Source organism: Etheostoma cragini, chromosome 1 (assembly GCF_013103735.1).
Source record: "Etheostoma cragini isolate CJK2018 chromosome 1, CSU_Ecrag_1.0, whole genome shotgun sequence".
In the NCBI taxonomy this organism is placed as follows: Eukaryota; Metazoa; Chordata; class Actinopteri; order Perciformes; family Percidae; genus Etheostoma; species Etheostoma cragini.
Genome location: NC_048407.1, coordinates 31,086,030 through 31,105,709, shown reverse-complemented (window position 1 = coordinate 31,105,709; position 19,680 = coordinate 31,086,030). Strand labels below are relative to the sequence as shown.

At 38.7% G+C, this 19,680-nt stretch overlaps 1 protein-coding gene across 2 annotated transcripts; it reads left to right on the top strand.

Moving 5' to 3' along the window:
• The first annotated feature begins 12,651 nt into the window (after positions 1 to 12,651).
• On the top strand, positions 12,652 to 19,308 carry LOC117939480 (photoreceptor-specific nuclear receptor-like). 2 transcript variants are annotated; one of them, XM_034864988.1, is made up of 8 exons: positions 12,652 to 13,085; positions 13,656 to 13,806; positions 14,611 to 14,714; positions 15,083 to 15,370; positions 15,641 to 15,819; positions 16,931 to 17,171; positions 17,665 to 17,770; positions 18,744 to 19,308. In XM_034864988.1, the coding sequence occupies exons 1-8, from the start codon at positions 12,992 to 12,994 to the stop codon at positions 18,874 to 18,876; spliced, it is 1,296 nt and encodes a 431-aa protein (XP_034720879.1). In that variant the 5' UTR covers positions 12,652 to 12,991; the 3' UTR covers positions 18,877 to 19,308. The 2 variants fall into 2 exon arrangements, with proteins under 2 accessions (XP_034720879.1, XP_034720808.1); XM_034864917.1 differs by having other exon boundaries at positions 12,653 to 13,085; positions 15,080 to 15,370.
• The last annotated feature ends 372 nt before the right edge of the window (positions 19,309 to 19,680 follow it).

Here is a 19,680-nt window from a genome sequence, read left to right as displayed (position 1 = left end):
AAACATTACACTTTTAGTATGTGGAGTCAACGTGCTGAAACAATTTGTTCTTGTGTATCGATTGGGGAAATTTTATTTAAAGGAATTACCACAGAAAATAACAGTGGGGGAAAAATACTTGTGGCTCCTCCCTGTTGGCTTAATTCAAAAGTTGACTCTGTTTTACTGGAATTGTTTTCAATGTGTTACCCCAAAAAAAACAAGCACAAAAAAAAAATCCCATCATAATTATTGGAAGATGCTAAAATACTTTATGTAGTGGCTTTAACTAAACAATAAAACTGCCTTTGAACTACCCAAACACACAAACGCAGATGTCAGTAAACTCAATGAACCAAGAGTTTTCCAGTTAAAATAAGTTTAACAACACTAACAGGAAATGAAGGAGTCAATCAGTCAGTCTAATCTGGCAGAAGTGTGTTTGTGCGTGTACAAAATGTGTGTAGGTTGCTTTTATTCAATGCAGTCGGACATTTCTTTGAGCTAACTCATGTTGCCTAACTTGAAGAAAGAGAAAACTCCACAGAAAGCAAGCAGACAGTTAGACCTTCCAGCATCTGCATGTTTCCATGTTAGATGGCAAGCTAGCCACTCCACATCCAAGATTTATCTGGGGTTAGTTCAGAGCGGGGATGGTGTACAAAGCATAGACTGTATATATATTGTATTATATACAGTATATATATATATATATATATATATATATATATATATATATATATATATATATATATATATATATATATATATTAATAATAACAGTCTATGGCACAAAGCTAGCAATTTCACCATGAGAACGAGGCTTCTGAGTAAATAGTGTAGTAAATACCTTCATTGGCGAAATGATTTCTCCCTGAACAAAAACCTAAGTTTTCTGGTTTTACAAGCCGTTATTTGGTCTTTCTCTGGAAGTATCTTTTTACCATTGGACAGAGCTAGGCTAGCTGTATCCCTCTGTTTCCAGTCTTTGTGCTAGGCTAAGCTAATGACCCTCGGGCTCAAGCTTAAATAGCCCATTTACTGTATCCCGGTTATGACCATTATCCCAGATATGACCTTTATGTTTATGTGGTATGTAGAAAAGATATAATAGAACTTTATTTACCCCAAGGGTTAGGGCTTATTGTGGAGCAGCGGCAGTGCAAAGTAGGAAAGAGTGCAGGTATAAAATATCAATAAGGTGCAAATCAAAAATGTGTAAAAATATACACAATGCCAAAATGTAACATGTTAAAAGGAAGGATCATACACATATACAGTGCTATCTGAATATCTGACTACTGATACATATTCCACTTTGAATGCTTAATTGCTTTCTTGCAAATCGTTACAAGGAGATCGTTACAACTCTCATGTTAGTGCTTTAAAAGGTGCCATGGATAGAAAAAGACTGATAACCAGGAGACCAGTGATCATAACACCAAAATTGGCCTACGGTTTAATGTACTTGTTTTAAATGAGATTTCATACCTGTGATATTTACTCAGGCAATTGATTTCCTCACTCTGATAATTATTTGGATGGCAGATGGTGGGTGGGTGGTAATCCCAGCTGCTCATTGGCTTGACCCCTTGCACTCCACCCACCTCCTCCCAAACCAACACACAACCCCCCCACCCCACACCCCCCCGAAATCTTAACGAACCCGCTGAGCTGCACGGCCAAAGAGCTGCTTTAAACTGGTGAGTAATGGCTGTGTCAGCAGTCAGGAGATGAGCCAGAGGGTGGGGGGGGGGATGAGCGGGGTATTAGAGCCCCATTAAAGCCGGGTTCTATTGTTGAAGAAAGAATGTGTGGTAAACACTGTAACTGTACACTCCCGAGACTCACAAAGAAATAACTTATAAGTTGTGTATTTGTTGTTATCATGTAATATATGTAGTATTTACTGGTCCAAACCGCAGTAGCAAAGATACTCGGTACACACAGCAGGGCGATGGAACCCTATTTTTTTATTTTATTTAATTTTTTCAAATTTTTTTCCATTATTTTTCTTCTCCTTGTAAAACTCCCGCTACAGACTAAACTGTAACTTATTATCCTTTAAAAAATATTTTTTAAAGGATAATAATTGCACAAATTACACACAAACAATTTTTTGTAGCTAACTACGAAAACAACAAACTTTGCTATATCTCGACCAAAATAAATGCTATCAACGCAAAAATTGTAATTCTTGTTTGCCATGACCCTCTGGAGGTCATTTTACATAAATGACCACTAGGTGGCGCTTCAAGTAACAAAAGTTTGTAGTACAGCTCAACAGATATATCGGCGAGCCGATATTAGACATTTTTTTTTTAATATTCATTCGTCAGGATCAATTAATAGTAATAAAGGATTTTTGAATTTTGGGTTTCTATTCTTTACTGTAGTAGTTATTTTACAACAGACTTTTTACTTCTACTCTTTAAATTTTCCCACAATTACCTGTACTTTCAACTCCTTACATTTTTTAAATAGCCGTGTTGCTCCTATTTCATTTCAGCTTTTTTCATTCCAGCTTATTTTTGTTCAAAAAAACAAAACAAAAAACCCAATCCAGATAAATCGCGCCATCCGCATAGAGTGAATTTGATTGTGTTTGGATGAGTAGTATGAACATATACCATTCCAAAACCCTGTTGGTTTGTATGCAATCCATCGCACCTGAACATGACACGAATCACGTCACACTCCAGCAAGGAAATAGCAGACGTATGTAGCCTATTACAAAGATGTCCATGGCAGAGACTCAAGAGAACTTGGGCAAAATGTCCCATCCAAAATGTCCCATCCAAGCACCAGCGAGGAGGTTGGTAGCCTGAGGACCAGCCAACCCTTCTACATGCCTGGCTGTACCTGGAAGAATATTTCTGAATGGTTGGATGCAAAAACAACTCTTTTCGAATGCGCTGCAAGCTCAGCGCACCCAAGTACCACAAGCTAATTGTTTCCAAAACTCAGGGGCAACAGGCGCGATGAGGCTGGGACCCCATCATAACTGCTTGCAGTTCTAGTTCCACTTTGTTTTTCTATGTGCATAGAGAATTTTTTAGAAAAAAAAACGAAAAACAAAAACTGTTTATGTTTGAGAACAATTTTCCAGTAAAATGAAGCAAAAATTTAAAGTAAATCCCTACAAAATGTCATTATTCATATTTTGGACAGTTATCTTTTTAGATCAATTGATTGATTTTTAAGTTTAACTTTTTTACACAAGAAAATCAAGTTACCAGAACCAAAAAAATTGTATTTTCTTGAAATAAAAAGGTAGGTATTCAGTCAATAATTGTAATTTAATGGGATCTTCCCCCCCACTCTTTATGACAGAGATGCACAGATGCTGTATGAACCAATTCCTACTGTTTCCATACAATCAATTCAACAAGACTCTCATGTGTCTTATGTTGGGGCGGCTGTGGCTCAGTGGGAGAGCGGTCGTCTGCCAATCGGAAGGTGGGTGGTTCTGCGCCGGAGTGTAAATGTATGTGAGTGTCACCTTGTATGGCAGCCTTGGCCAGTGTATGTGAATGGTGAATGGTTCCTGTACAATGTAAAAGTACTTTGAGTAGTCATTGAGACTAGAAAAGCACTGTATAAGAACAATCCATTTAAAGGAGGATTACAATTTGCACAAAGTTATCAAATGACCACGTAGAAATTACCTTCCTTAAACTACAGTATATCCATCTGTTAAAACAAAGCAGTGGCACTGTATTGTCACAGTAATGTAACAATGGTCATTTCAGTTACCTCATTTGCTATAATCTTCTTGTGTCCTCTGCGTTTCCACAGGGGCCCTAATCCAATCTAAAGTCATCTGGACTAATCCACCACAGCAGCAGCAGTGGTCGAGGTAAATCAGGCCTTTGACTGGTAGCCATCTGCCAGACGAGTGTCTGATAATTAGTTTGTTTTACTCAACTGATGCAAAATGAAATTTGGATAGGTGAGAACACAAAGAGGTAGACAAGTCACTTTTGTCTGCTTCCTCTAAGTTTGTGACACCACAAATCATTCATTGAATCATTATTAAGTTAATAAAACGAATTGTTTGCAATCAACAACTTGTTATTTTATAGTACAAGCAACTACTTTAGTTTTGCACTGTATCAGTATACAATAATAAAAACTGAAAGATTAAATTAAAATATTATTAATAAAATTAATTGGGCTAATAAAGAGGCAACATTTTCTGTTATTATTAGTTATTATGACTTTACTTATATGCTGTATATAGTATATTATATACTGTTGTAAGTTGTCATAGTGATAGACCCACTGGCTGTTCAACAATCTACATTATCGAAAATCCAATGAAATAAGAATATCAACATTAAAATGAAAAAAAAAAAAAGAAAGTACAATATGTTGCATCACACTTATAGAAGAGAAGATATTATGTTGCACACATGAGAGCTGGTTTCTTCCTCTGGCTGTTGAGCTGAAAAACATGCATGAGGAAAAAAAGGATGTGTGTGTGTGTTTGTGTGTGTGTGTGTGTGTGTGTGTGTGTGTGTGTGTGATTTGGGAGAAGTTTGTTTTTATTACAGTGAGGATTCATGAGGGTCAAACATACAGTTAGACAAACACATATAAACATGTGCAATTCTCACTAAGAATTGGTTGAAAAGTATTTCAAATATATTGGCTATTATATCTAAAGTTACAAAGAAATAGTACAAAAAGTACTACATCCATAAAGTGGACTCAATCAGATCAGAAATCGCTTTCAAGCATCATTGTGGTTAAAACAACAATGTGTTTTTTCCTTTAATTTGGAGGACTTGTTGGATGTGTAGCTCAGCGTAAATACTTTCAGGAAGACCTAACACCTAATCAATGCTCTCTTCCTGAATCAAATCAGCTGTTGGAGGCGTTCACTTTCCTGTTAAACCAAACAGAATCGGCCACAAATTCCAAGAGCCAATCACAGCGTCACAACCCTGCTTTAAATCTGTTTCTCTCCTTGCTGCTGTCAGCTGTCCTTTCAGGCAAAGCGTGCAACCCTCCACCTCCAGTCATCTTCCCCCGAAGGCATCCTGGGTCTTCCTCCTGCCGGGCGCACCGTCGACTCTTTCAATCGGGTCTTTGGGCTCCTTTGCTGCCACCATCTCTGTCTATACTCCATCGGGGGGTATCGTCTTGGCTTCCTTACCGGTTTTCCAAATTATTCTACACGATGGAGTCTAAAAATCCAAAGACTGTACATTTTATCATGCTTATGTACCATAAACCTTTGCATATCTGCAAACAAGTCTCTCCTGATTGAAAATGCACCTCCTGTAAAAGGAAGTACTGAAGTTAACACCACACCTTTATTTCTCCACTACTGCAACAGGAAATCCATTACGTTGGATTTTGCCCAATGTTGGGTAACATTGTGGATTTGACCTCTTCTAAATAATTGGCTCCTGTAAACCAGCTTAATGAGGACACAATTTCAAAGACCACCTCACAGATTTCCCTTTCAGTGCTTGAAGAATTGAAGTGAAGTTAAATACAGTACATTTGATGCTCACTGATGTAGACACTGCTTTAGGCAGAGGCCTCCTAATTTTGCGCCTTGTGTTTTGTTAATTAGAACAAAACACAACAACCAAACAATGCCAGCACCAGCAGTTGGCTGCGAAGTGTCTGTGGATCTCCTGAACAAACCGCGGGGCCCTGAGTGGCATCAAGAGGCTCAGCCAACGTCCAATCTGACATTTATCTCTCCACGCTCTTCTGCTGATGGCAGCACGATGTCGCTTTAGGAACCAGCTGTTTACTGTCAGAGATCTAGGTCAGCACAAAGCCGACCACGCTCCCGCCAACAGTGTGCCGCACAGCCTCAAGTACGTCTGAAAGTTTCCCCTAACAATCCAGAGGGGCTGGAAGACGGATATTTAAGATTAAAAATGTATTTGCTATTTCAACATGGTGGAAACTAGAATCAAGAAACCTTAGATCAGACCTAAAGACATAAAACACATGACAGAAACAGGAAATGACCATAAAAAACAACATTTTATTGGAAATCCGGCCAATAGTTTTTAAGATACCAGAGTTACTGAATTAAAAAATGTATTTAGTTGAGCATATCTATTCAAGGATATTGTCATTATGCAATACAGGACGCAAGCCCTACTACCTACCCCTCTACTTTTGGCGCCCTTGCTCAGACCGCACCCATCTTCAAACTCGTCCCTCATTGTGACGTCACACCTGTTAAGTTTTCTTACTGCATCTTGCACGGTTGCACCACTAAAGCGGTGACAAAATCTGGCCAGAAACACGCGCGCACGCATGCACACACAGACTCAAAAGGAAAAAAAATTACTAGTATCGCTGTCGCAGCTGGTAACAAACATCAGCACAGGAAACACTCTTAATATATCACCGCCTATCCATTATAAACCTCTCTGTGTTGACAGACTGCTGTGAGTTCATCTCCACAGAGATGAATACCTGACACACAGGTAAGAGGCTCACCAGCCACAATCAGATCCCAAAGGCAGCTTTATCAAACTGTTATGTAACACACACACACGCACAAAGATGCAGGGCTGCTGTGAGGACGCAGCCACACTGCCGTTGTCAGCACTGGCCAGATCAGATTTAACAGCCCCCACCTCCTCATCTTCACCCTCCTCCTTGAATTTCCTTCATGATCCGTGGTAACACTCCCTACCCTGTGTGTGTGTGTGTGTGTGTGTGTGTGTGTGTGTGTGTGTGTGTGTGTGTGTTTGTGTGTGTGTGTGTGGCCAGCTCAGAATGGCAAGGTAACTGAATTCGAAGGCGGTGCTAGAACAAGGTGTAAACAACAGATTAAAGATGGTTCCACACAAACATGGCTGACATCTTTGGATCAAATCCCTTTTTTTCACCAGTTTCTCAGTTGCCTGATAACACAAACAAAGATTTATTACCTGAAAAATACGGGAGTTATTCTTCAACTCAACAATTGATGAATCACTACTCTTACTAATAGCCTACTTACAAGTTTTTTTAATTGGTCATTTCCACATACTACATACGTAAGTATTCGGAAATTAAATGCCGTTTCCCACGGCCCAAGGTACTAGCACAAAAATACAGAAAAATACACACACAAACACATAAAATGTAAAATAGACACAAATTTACAATTAAAAACCATGTATTTCCGACATTGGTGATTTGTGTTGGGACTTTGAAATCAGAAAATTAAATCTAAACACACATTGAGCTGGTGCCGCTTTGTCACACAGTTGATGGAGACTTGAGCTGTGTTGTGTTTTTCACTGATACTCAAACTCATTAACGTCATTCCATAACACGGCTCCTCTAATCATACTTTGAACCCTGAATATGAGGCTGCTCCCATGCTAATCTGTTTGTCTTGGCATAATCTATGGCCTGCTCGTGTAAGCAAGTCTTGGCCTAAAACTTGATGGTGTCCCGGTGTACCGCAGCTTATTGTTATAATGTAAACCGCCATAATGCGATTGTCCCAGCAAAGTCATCTTCTAAACATAGAGAGTGGATCTGATCTGCAGCTCATAGCTGTCACACTCCTACAGCAGGTGTCACATTTGTACAACAGGGAACAAATGCTTTAAAAAAAAAAAGATCTACTGTGTAATCAGATTACATGCTTTAAGTTTGTGTGTTTTATTTTCAATCTTAAAGAAAAAATATTTTCAATCCCATTTATTTGATCTCTCTTTCTTAGTAATTAGGCTTAAGCAGATATCTATGAAATTTGTTAGACCTAGGAACGAGTGATTTGTTTTTGTTTAACTCTGGGAATATTATTAATCCCCTCTCAATGCATTACACTGTTAACATAAAGCACTTCTAATAAATACGTCCTGTAGATTTTAAGAGCTCACACTCCACACCGCACTTCTTTAGGTCCTTGATAACAATAACTGTTGTCAAGGAAAAGGACAGAGACCGAGACTCCTTACATTTTAGTTAGACAACATCAAAGTTTTTTTTTTCACAAATATTTCTCTTTGTGATGAATTACTAAAAGAAATGTCTCATCATTGCCATGACCCAGATGCAGATTAGAAGAGTGTTTCTTGAAAAAAACATTTCGGGCATTTTTGATTGTTAGCTGGTGACACAAAATATGAAAGACTTTCCCAAACTTTTGTGTAAATACTCAAAACAATGAATGGTTGATTATATAAGCTATAGGGAAAGGTGTTGTGTGTAATGACAGAAATTTGTTTAATCTATGATTGAATTTAGTATTGATTGCATTTTGGCTCCAGTATCAGTATTTACTGACACGATGATGACAAACTAAACTAAGGTGAGAGCAGGGACGATTGAGCGTGAATCATGAAAGTTGCAATTATGTCAAGTCAATAAAAACGTGCTTATATATAAAAAAAACTTTCTTAAAGATTGTGCAGCCTCATTAGTGCTAGTGAGTAGGGGTGGGGGGGAAAACTGACACGGGGTAGTATTGCAATATTTTCTGTGGCAATACTGTATCGATACACAGACGCCAAGTATTGATCTATTATTATATGTGATGGTCAGTTTGTTCCGTTTTGCAGCAATAACATTGAAGTTAGATGGCTAAACAGAGAAATGTATCTTAGATAAAAAATGTTGACAAAGTTTCCTATTAGGGACATCATTTGACGTTGGGAAAAATTTGAAGTTGGAAAAAAATTAATAAATTGCAATACATTGCAGAATATGTAAACATGTTGGGCGCCTAGGTAGATCACCTGGTAGAGCGCGTATAATGATAATAATAAAGATCATGTGTACGTTTAAAATTGTAATAATTTGCAATAATTGTTACATAAGTATTGTGCTGATGTTGTATTGTGAGGCCTCAAAATACACATTATAGACTGATGATCAACGTTAGCTGTTTGCAACTTAAAGAGAATGTGCGGCATTAATATGAATGACAAATATATCAAAATAGTTAGACCACCCATCCTTCTTTATACATTTTCATTTGTTTTGTAATTATAACTGCATTTTATAACTGGGTTTGCAAATCCTGACCCTGTTATATCTCAAATTATTTAAGTGGATAACACATCGGAAAGCAATAATGCTGTCGCTCATGAGGTCCTTTTGCTCATAAGATATTAAAAAGGCACCATCAGCACATAAAAAGTAAATTAAAGCTGAATAAAACATGAAGAAGAGATGAGCCATATGCTAGTTGGCTAGTTGCTCTAAACGCTGCTTCTGAAGCTTTTTAACTCTTGACAAGTTACAGTCAGTCCAGTAGCACTGCAGTCAGTTTTAATTCCATAGGTATAACCACTGCATACGCATATTATCATCATCAGCATAGAGTTATGGTACATTAAAGTAAAACAAATCAAATGTGTTCAATTCAAAGCTTTTTGTTTTTATAAAAACAAGGTTCAAACTAAAATATGGTTTAGGGGGTCCTCAGGACTCGGGTATAAAAACGGACACAGATAAAATATTAATATTAAACATTTTATAAATGCATGACCGCATACATGACCTGGGTGCAATAAAGATCTGTGTATAGAGTACATTCATTTAAAGGTGTTGTTAAATGTTGCGCAAGTTTTAGGCAAACTTCTGCCTAAAACTTACAACATAACTGATGATACTTACAATAGTTAACAACATGAACTATTTATAGTATTTAGATTACTTTTAAGTAATTATTTAACATAAAGATTCAATAAAATGTGAATCCATGCATGTTCCATCATTTAAATATTTTCTATTTCAGGCCTGTGTGTAGTGTGTAATAACAACAGAGTGTATTTTGTAATTTCCCCATACGGGAGCAATAAAGAGTAAAAATAAAAAAATCCTATTCAAGAGGCCATGTGCTAGATTAGATCAGAGTAGATTGACTTCATTGATCCCAAATTGGGAAATTGCAGTGCTGAAGCAGGGAAACGTCAGACACACGGCACACGTGCAGAATATTCAAGAATAATAAACAGGATGGAATACAGGAACAGAATATTTAAAAAAAAAAAAATAGATAATAAATGATAGATACAAAAAGCTAAAAAAATAAAAAGAAAGAATATAAAAACGTACTGTATATACAAAATAAAAATAAAAAAAGTGTACAACTTGAATAACATTTGCAAGGATGTAAGTAAAATCTGTGTTTGTGCCAGTTGCAATTAGTGCAGTATTATGATGTGTTATGATGATATATAGGTTTTATCTGTGTAATTTTGATGAAAGTCAATGGGCAGAAGTAGCATTAATCTGCGTCCTCCTACGGTGGCATTTGTGTGTTTTCAAAACATTTCTTCTGATTCTCTTGTTTTTATTAGTCGCTATGGTGATGGCAAGGCTGGTGAGCTGCAACACGGACCCTCGTCTAGACTCAAACCTGGGACACTGAATTAACACACATTTCCCCCTTTTTTATTCTTTATACTGCAAGTTGCAACCCCTCTCTTTTATTTAAACATTTTTTAAATTAATGTTCCCAACGTGATTCTTTTTTTAGAGACACAAATTACTGTTTTAGAGACACAAATTACTTTTTTAGAGACACAAATTACTTTTTTAGAGACACAACTTACTTCTCATCCGCATCAGTAATCAGTGTGTAATTGGGCGAATCCATGCAGAAATGCTGTTGAAACACTGATCACAGAAGACTAATTAACTGGTAAATCTTACAAAGGTCAACAGTGTGTTGGCCAAGGATGAAGAGAGTAGCCACCATATGGCCAAAGATGCCCACAAGAAGTGTGTCTTCACTGCTCTTTTAATCTTTTGGGCTAATTGTGTGTGTGTGTGTGTGTGTGCCCCCCTCCCCCTCCCGTCTTCTGGTGGCTGCAGCCAGGGCCCAGGCAGACAAAAAGTGGTAAAACTATAATCTACTTAACTGCTCTCCCCTTTGTTTTTCCAATTATGGTCAAGCAGTGTTATTGTTGCGCTGGAAGTCGCTGACATCGACATTCATTTTGTCCTCCAAGCAAATTTTCTACTTAGGGTTTAGCAGCAATGAAAGACAAGACAGAAGTAAAAAATGTTCATATACCGATTCATTCTGAATGAACAATTGCTAAATTATATGTATGATTTTGCATTTTCTGATCAGTCAGAATTTATCCAGGATTAAAAAAAGAAATACTACCATAATGAGTTCAAACACCCTCTCCTCCCCTGGAACGCTCCCACAAGTTGTTTGTTCAAGCATTATCAGCAAACAGACAACCAAACAACAGTACAGATGCCAGCGCGCAGATGTCAGAAACATGGGAGCTTGTGTCCTTTTCAGTTTAGGATCATTCACTTGAACCGCTCAACTGTGTCAAGAAAACAAACGATGAAAATGTCGCGTCAGAGGATCATTAATGACAGAAGCTTTGACACCTGCTGAATTCGTGAACCGAAACATTTTTACGTTCACAGAGATCCTCCATGACTCTTCCCCCAGTCCAATTTTTTTAATGGCTTTTGTCTTTCATTTTCAAGCTTTTTGTCTTAATGACGCCATCATAGTACAGTGCTTTCATTTTGCCCCAAATTGTCTGACAAGCTCTGGTCCTCCGGTCTCCTGTTAGCTGCAGCTCAACACTGCTGCCTATGTAAATGCCACATGGATGATGACTCTAGCTTCTTAATAATAAATGGGAGACCCTTTTGAGTGAGCTAGATTAGTTTCGGCTAAAACATCAGCCATTCAAAACTCTATTATTCCCTCTGTGACCTTTTTCTTCTGGTAGCCAGAGGGATGCAGATGATCTCTAGTTTGTCGAAAAAGAGTGAAATGGGAGTTAATAGGCAGCTCCTCAGCAAACACTGGGGGTCATTATGAATGTCAGGCAATCACACAGATCAAATATACAGCAGGGGGAAATGGAGCTGTAATTCAGAGGCAAAAAAAGTGGGGAAATACAAATTGAAGAGGCTGGTAAATATAATAATGTGTGCCTCGTGTAATCATCCCTTTGAATGCAGATACCGAAGAGGAGTGTTGACTGATGGATGCCCTCGTGGACAGAGGAGACACAAGGAGACGGAGCTGCATGGGAACACATCTAAAGTTACAACAACTCTTTTAGCAGAGAGCTTTAGCAGTCATAATCACTGTGTGGGAAATGAACATTTTAGATTATAAGCACTCAATATATAAATTTGGGTGAAGTCTGACATTTTTCAGATGTGTGTTGACAGTCAACAGACTGAAGTGTCATTTTTCCAGAGAGATGGTTAGGGGGTAACACCAGGGGGGCAGTTACAACCCAGCAGAGGTTACTGTGAGGCACATTAACTTGGCGTTTGATTTTAGAAAGGACTCAGGAACTGAGTGACGCACATGCCTGACTGAATCAACATTATCATGAGGTGCGTTTGTTTCACTTCATCACAAGCTACTCTGAAGTAAAGAGAGAACCCCATTCCCAGGAATCTTCTCTATGCTGCATGGAGTAAAGAATCTGATCCACCACATCGTCAACTCTGTAATCTTTCTTGAAGAAATTCTTCCACAAGTGTAGCTGTTTCTTTCCGTTTTTGTTTGCAGACATAATGAAGATGTGAGTCTGAGCAGCACCAATATTCTGGCAATGTGACTGATTGATCCAGTAGATGAACAGTAAAGATTAAGAGGATGACAAAGAAGCATGCTGCTTACACAGCACGTGGGGATAATCCTCCCCCTGCACCCCCCCTCCCCGGCACCCTTTTGAGGAGCTGCCACCGAGGAAGCACCCACAGACAGTGACAGACCCCGGCGGCCAGAGGGAGGACACGCAACCTGTTGATGGGAAACAAGTGTGAGCTGGAGCTCATGGCAGGACCCCAGCCCGTCTGCATCTCCGCATCAGAAGCTACAACACAGTAGAGGCTCAATTTACCATCTGCCCACTGGGGACCACTGGAGGCCTCACAGCTACTCATTTCACATTTTAAGTGTTATTGCAACAGCAAACCCAAAAGGAGTTGAACTCTTTGTCTGTCATTCCTGGAAATTGAACCTTGAAAATTGACAAACTCCAGAGAAGAGGAATAAAAGCTCCAAGAGACATTTTTTAATAAAGAAATGATGGAGGATCACCTGTTGAAGATCTCCATGATGTCGTCCTCTTCCCCCAGTGAGTCTTCTTTGAGCGGCGGGGTGGACGACAGCAGAGGAGGTACGAGTTTCACATGTTGACCACGAGCAACAGTTGTCCTGGAAGCCTAAAATAAGGGATGCATACTTGGCCTGTTTAAAAAAAAAAAAAAACTTATGGAGCTCATTGATCATCTTGATTTTTGTGTTTCTGTTTGAGATTCTCATAAAACTGTCTTCTGCTTTCTCTCTTTTTAAATATTACACAGAAAACATTGGTCAAAGAAAGTTGCATTAAATTAAACATCACACAAGCATGATGATATGCAAAGAAATTAAATTTGTGCATTTCTTAAATACAAATATGCTTAGTTAACTGTAGAACAAGACAGAAAATAAATATGTTTTATGCAATTCCAGCCGAATGTATGTATGAGAAATGGGTTTATTTGGATTATTATCAGTATCCCTGCATTGTTTGTGTTAGATGTTTAATTTCATGATCATCCACTAAATGAGATTTTCAGGCCTAACTAGTGCTGTGTAAATAGACTGAGCCGACAGTACAGATGGCAGGCACATGTGTGAAACAATACCAGGGCACATGAATGGCACTAACCGACGGGCCCTGTCACTGTGTTTTGATTCGCAGCCAAGAGTCCATCCCCAGGCAAAGCTCTGAGCCCGGGTCTGGTCTGCAAAGTGTGCGGAGACACCAGCAGCGGGAAACACTACGGCATCTATGCTTGCAATGGATGCAGCGGCTTCTTCAAACGCAGCGTGAGGAGGAGGCTCATTTACAGGCAAGAAAAAAACTTCAGATATCAAGATTACCCCCCACTTCACAGTAGACCATTTTAAGATCTGTCCAGGGACAACAGATGAAAAACAGCCTTTTGGCTAATTCTGGTGCATTTACAGCAATGTTAATTAATGCAAACTGTCCCTGTCAAATAAATTAATCATATTAAATTAAATTAAAGATTAACAAGGTCCCCGCAATACAATGTGGAAGGCCAGAGTCCTTTTAAGCACTTTTGTCCAATACATTCATCCATTAGATTCATATCCAACAAAACCCACACATTTTGCATACTATCAGACAGAAGAAGATGGCCACGTTTTTCAGAACAAAATGTACATTTTTGTCACATCAAAACAAAACAAAATTAATACATTTTTATTCATTTGATTGTAATTGAAAATATATATGATGTATTTGCTTGTTTCACTTGGGCATAATAATGCAAAAACACTTTTTAAAGCGCTTTAAAACATGACTAACCTTTAATAAAGATTGATTTGATTTTTAGTGTGTCTCTGTGTTAAAAACTCTGTATTTCAATTTAGAATTAAAATAAGACAGTGGAGCTGTTTGTCTGTTTTGATTTGAATTATAGATGGTCTCTTTAAATTGGTTGTAAGTTATTTTGGTGAAGGTTAAGCTATAAAGTATTTTAAATTTAGGTTAGTATTAAAGGTTTGTTCAAAGTGTGTAGGAATTTCAAATAGATTTCACCATAAGTATGTATTTTAGTGATCACATACAGTATGTCTGTTAGTTTTGAGTGTACTCTCCCTTTAAAGTCTTGGTTGTGGGTTAACAGATGCCAGGCCGGTACAGGCATGTGTCCAGTGGACAAAGCTCATCGCAACCAGTGCCAGGCGTGTCGGTTGAAGAAGTGTCTGCAGGCGGGCATGAATAAGGACGGTAAGTGTGTTTAACATGAGGAAAGGTGTCTTTTACCAAGAGATGGGAAGAATTTCAAAAAGCAAACATACATATACATACATATTTTTCAGCTTTAGGCACAAATAATCTCTTTGCACATAGGACATGCCTGGGCCTCCCTAGTTCAGTAGTTTGTTGTGAACATTGTGACGTGAATCCTTGGGTATCAGGCTGTGTGCAAATATAGAAAATGCAATATTTAAGAAGACATGTAAAAATCTAGAAAACGACATTCAACCTCAGGGGCCTGACATGCTAAGAATATATCAAATAGTGCTTACAGCTACACACTAACTACACACGTATTTCATTATTATTTCCACCTTTTCATTGTTCCTCTGTAGCAGTCCAGAATGAGCGGCAGCCCCGCAGCACAGCTCAGGTCCGCCTGGACTCCATCGACGTGGACCCTGAGAAGGAGCACCTGGCCACCACACGGGAGCCCGCCTCCTCTTCCTCCTCATCTCACTCCTCCTCTTCCTCCTCCTCTGTCATCACGTGGCCCCACATTACCTCCTCCGTGTCCATCAGCTCCTCCGTGGCCCCCCAGCGCTGCACCAGTCCCCAGAACAACCACCGCTTCATGGCCAGCCTCATGACGGCCGAGACCTGCGCCAAGCTGGAGCCCGAGGACGGTGAGGAGGGCTAGGGATTTTTTACAGTTTATGGTGTCTTAGAGTCACTGATAAATTAAAATATGACATAACATACTGGTTAAGACTTGAGTCATTTTATCAGCAGCCCTCCTGACATTAACATTCTTACGTTTTGCATGTAGTATTCAGCGTGTAGCAATCCAGTGTTAGCATGTTAACAAGCTAACAGCCAGAAGTTAAAGTGTTAACATGAATATGTAAACTGGGTTGAGTTCTGCATGAGCCTGACCTCGTCCTCTTTGTTTTCAGTTGATGAGAATATTGACGTGACGAGCAACGAGCCGGAGCGAGCGTCCTCGGAGTACCACATGGCTCTGTACCCGTCCAGCTCCGAAAACGTGTACGAGACGTCGGCAAGGCTGCTCTTCATGTCAGTGAAGTGGGCGAAGAACCTGCCGGTGTTTTCCAACCTGCCCTTCAGAGACCAGGTGAGACTCACACACATACTGCACTGAATGTTGTTCTTACTTTTTTTTTCTTAAGTAAAAGTAAGTCATGATATACTGGTATTGTTGTTCAGTGAAAAATCTAAAATACTTGATTTTAGTTAACTCTAGTTCTAGTAAACTACAACTATAAACAATAACAATAATTCTTTTGTCCATTTGTCCAGTTTTTGTCAAGAAGGTTGTCGATTGTAAAATACTTTTAATGGCCTATAGAATTATTTCAGTTGTCAAGTGTTTTTGCTCATAGTTTTCATTGACATAACTTGCACTGGTTGACAAAAAATGAGACTTGATGTGAATGGTCAAAATATGAACATGTGATATCTCACATTTTTGACTTTGTAGATCAGGACTTACAAATTAGTTCTACAAACATAATTAAATGTGATACTTAATCATATAAACATATAAAAAAAACATTATGAATTTTAAATTCATTATTAAAAAAAAAGTATTATTTTGATAGCTGTGCAATATTAATCCAACTGTTACTGCTGATAGTGATTTATTTTATAAATATACATTTACCAACATGTTACTTTTTGGCAGGAATGGCCTTCCATATAACCCTACCGTGACCAACCAGGAAAGCTAAAAACAGCTACATCTGGTTCTGAATTTTTTTTTACTATTTTCATGTGATAACTATTTATTTATTTTTTTGACAAAATACAAAACATACAACTCACAACATGAACAACCCCACCCCCCACACTTCTCTTTTGGCATCACCTCCCACCCAGAAATACATAAATCAAATACGACAGCAACTACAATATTTCAGATCGTTCATCGAAATAGTCCTAATACAGACAATAAACAAACCATAAACCTAACAAACACATGTATAACTGACAACCCCAGAAGCCCATCATACACATCTTTCCCCAGCAGAACGCTTCCTGGGAGCCCTACGGACAGCTCAGGTACTCCAAATCGTCTAGTAAATACTGCACATCCAATGTGGCAAACCATGGAGAAAGTTTATTCCTAATTGTCACAAACACACAGTACAATGTAGTACTTATTTTTTGAATCTCAAAGCCACACAAACAGTTTGACTTCCCGACTCTTGTTGGTGTCCCACCAGGTGATCCTGCTGGAGGAGGCGTGGAGCGAGCTCTTCCTGCTCTGTGCCATCCAGTGGTCTCTGCCTCTGGACAGCTGCCCGCTGCTCTCTCTGCCAGACCTCTGCCCCGGCATACAGGGGAAGACCAGCTACACCAGCCTGGACCTGCGCGTCCTGCAGAAGGTCTTCAGCCGCTTCAAGGCCCTCGCCGTCGATCCCACTGAGTTTGCCTGCCTCAAGGCCATCGTACTCTTTAAGCCAGGTGAGGCCAACAGGATTCAAAGGGGCCGGCACTATAGATAACAGCGACGTCGTCCAGGCTTCTATTTCGTGATATTACAACCTAATAATTGCACTGCAATAATACGATTCTAAGGACCTTTATGACTGGTTTAGATCAATAAATCTTAACCCCCACTGGGCAGATTAGCTTTAGGTTCCTAAGGATTTCAGTTTTATAGCATATTTACACAAAAGGGGGGATGTGTCCCCTACAATATGTATCATGATTACTGTCTTGGCTGAGAACGTTTTTGGTCTCATGTTAATAAACCAATTTCACGTTAAAGACTTCCTGCTCTTTTCTCTGTTCATTTTAGAAATGAATAATTCAGTGGTTAATATAAAGGAGTGTAGTTGAGTGTAGAGAGTGACAACAACACCAGCTCATGTTACTCAGCTGTTCTTTCAGTATTGTTTTAACAGCATTTATCTGAATTTGTGTGACTCACGTTGGTGTTTGCTCTCCTTCACAGAGACCTGTGGTCTGAAAGATCCAGAACAAGTGGAGAACCTGCAGGATCAGTCTCAAGTGATGTTGGGACAACACATCCGCTCACACTACCCCAGTCAACCAGCCAGGTACCTTTAAATGCAGTTTACACTTTTTGATATCAATAAATGACTGTTGCATTTAAGCCATTGCCAAATGAGTTGCTAAAAAGCTAATTAAGACTATCAGCTTTCTCAGTAAGGCTGTGTTTAAAAGATGATGTTGTCCAGTGACTTCCCGCGCAGAAACTCAAGTGAAGATTATTACTTCTCCGGAAGAGTCCATTACGTTTTTTAAACCTCCGTGTCCTTGGCTCCTAATAACTGCGTGGGGGGAGGGAGGTCACAGAAGGCTTGTCTCATGCGGATGCGCCGACAGTGTTTTTGTAATTGACTAGAATTTGTTATAGGGGCGACAGAAACTATGCACTGTAGCTTTAAGTTAATGCTTTCCTTCTATCAACAACCCTCAAAAAGGCTTTCAGCTGTTACAGTAGAAATTAGTTTCTAAAGAAATTGGTTTCTAAATCTTCCTCCTCTTTTGAATGAATTTGACCCTTTTTGAAAGTTTTTAAAGGTCCCATTTAAAGTAAATGTTTTTGAGTCAGAACACAATTTGAACTTACTTAAGTCTGCCGGAAGGCCCCCTCCCCAAAAACAAAACAAAACAGCTACTTAAAAAGTTAATTCAGAATCAGTCAGAAAGTAAATTATGTATTTTGGATAAGTTTTGCCAGTATGAAGACCAACTCCCAAAATTCTGAATTCAGAGCTGTAGATTTAAGACTTAAGTCAAACTTACTGTATGTCACAAAAATTAAGAGGTTTGACCTTAATATCACGTTTTTTTAAATAAATATTAGCCCCGTCCATTGAAAAATATTGGTCTCAGAAATTACTAAAAATGTATGAACACAGTTTTGTGTTGTTAATGCAACTTTATTGGTCCGCATTGTGTCCTAAAAGACTTCCATGTTGACTTGTAATTTGGCTTCATATTGTTTTTACATGCAGTATTATTTCCTGTTGCATGCTGGAGCTGATCATGTTTTTGTTTATTCAGGTTTGGAAAGCTGCTTCTTCTTCTTCCCTCTCTACGTTTTGTGAATTCGGAGCGGATAGAGCTGCTGTTCTTCCACAGGACCATCGGAAACACACCCATGGAGAAACTGTTGTGTGACATGTTCAAAAACTAAAAACCATTGCCCACCCACCCGTTCAGTCATCAATAAGCTTCATGTTTGGAGCGATGATGTTCAACAGACAATTGCTTTGTATTCATGTACACATATCTGAGAATCTGGGTGCTGTTATTTTTTCAAAGGCCACTTTATTATTGTTTGTTGGTTCCACGTCAGGTCCTTCTAAAGTCAAATTTGCTTCTTATCATCATGCTTGCTGTCTATTTGTATCATATTAAGAATTTGATTTGTGTCAGAAAAGACTCCTGATCACATTTCATCATCTAGTGTATCATTACTTTAGTTCTTTTTTGAAAGTTACAATGCAGATCTTTATTGTTGGTGATAGATGTCCATCTGTATCTATGTCCATCCCTGCTGTCATTAATATGACTGTTCATATTCATGCTTTCATGCCTTGATAAAGTAAAAAACAATGCTTGAAAAGGTTTTTTAATTTGATTTTTTATAAGAGTTTGACAAGAGTTGATGTAGCCTTTACACTTTCACTATTTAGGGGAGATATTTTAAGTGTTTTAAAAATATTTTGAAGATATAAATGTGAACAAAATAAATAAATTTGAAATAGAATGTGGTAGCAACAAAACTCGAAATGTCAGTTTACTGACACACTGTAAGGCAGAGAACCAACCGAACAGCGCCCTCTTCTGTCTCATTAACACACAAAATCCTCAACACACACACACACACACACACACACACACACACACACACACACACACACACACACACACACACACAAGCACACACTAAACATAAATTACAAGATGAAAGTTACATCTTGTTCAGATACATCGT

Bases quoted from the DNA above. Each gene is read 5' to 3' on its own strand.
- LOC117939480 (XM_034864917.1), top strand. From the start codon at position 12,992: ATGATGGAGGATCACCTGTTGAAGATCTCCATGATGTCGTCCTCTTCC. The intron at 14,715-15,079 runs GTAAGTGTGTTT...GTTCCTCTGTAG, and splicing joins GGCGGGCATGAATAAGGACG to CAGTCCAGAATGAGCGGCAG. The intron at 17,771-18,743 runs GTACCTTTAAAT...TTGTTTATTCAG, and splicing joins TACCCCAGTCAACCAGCCAG to GTTTGGAAAGCTGCTTCTTC.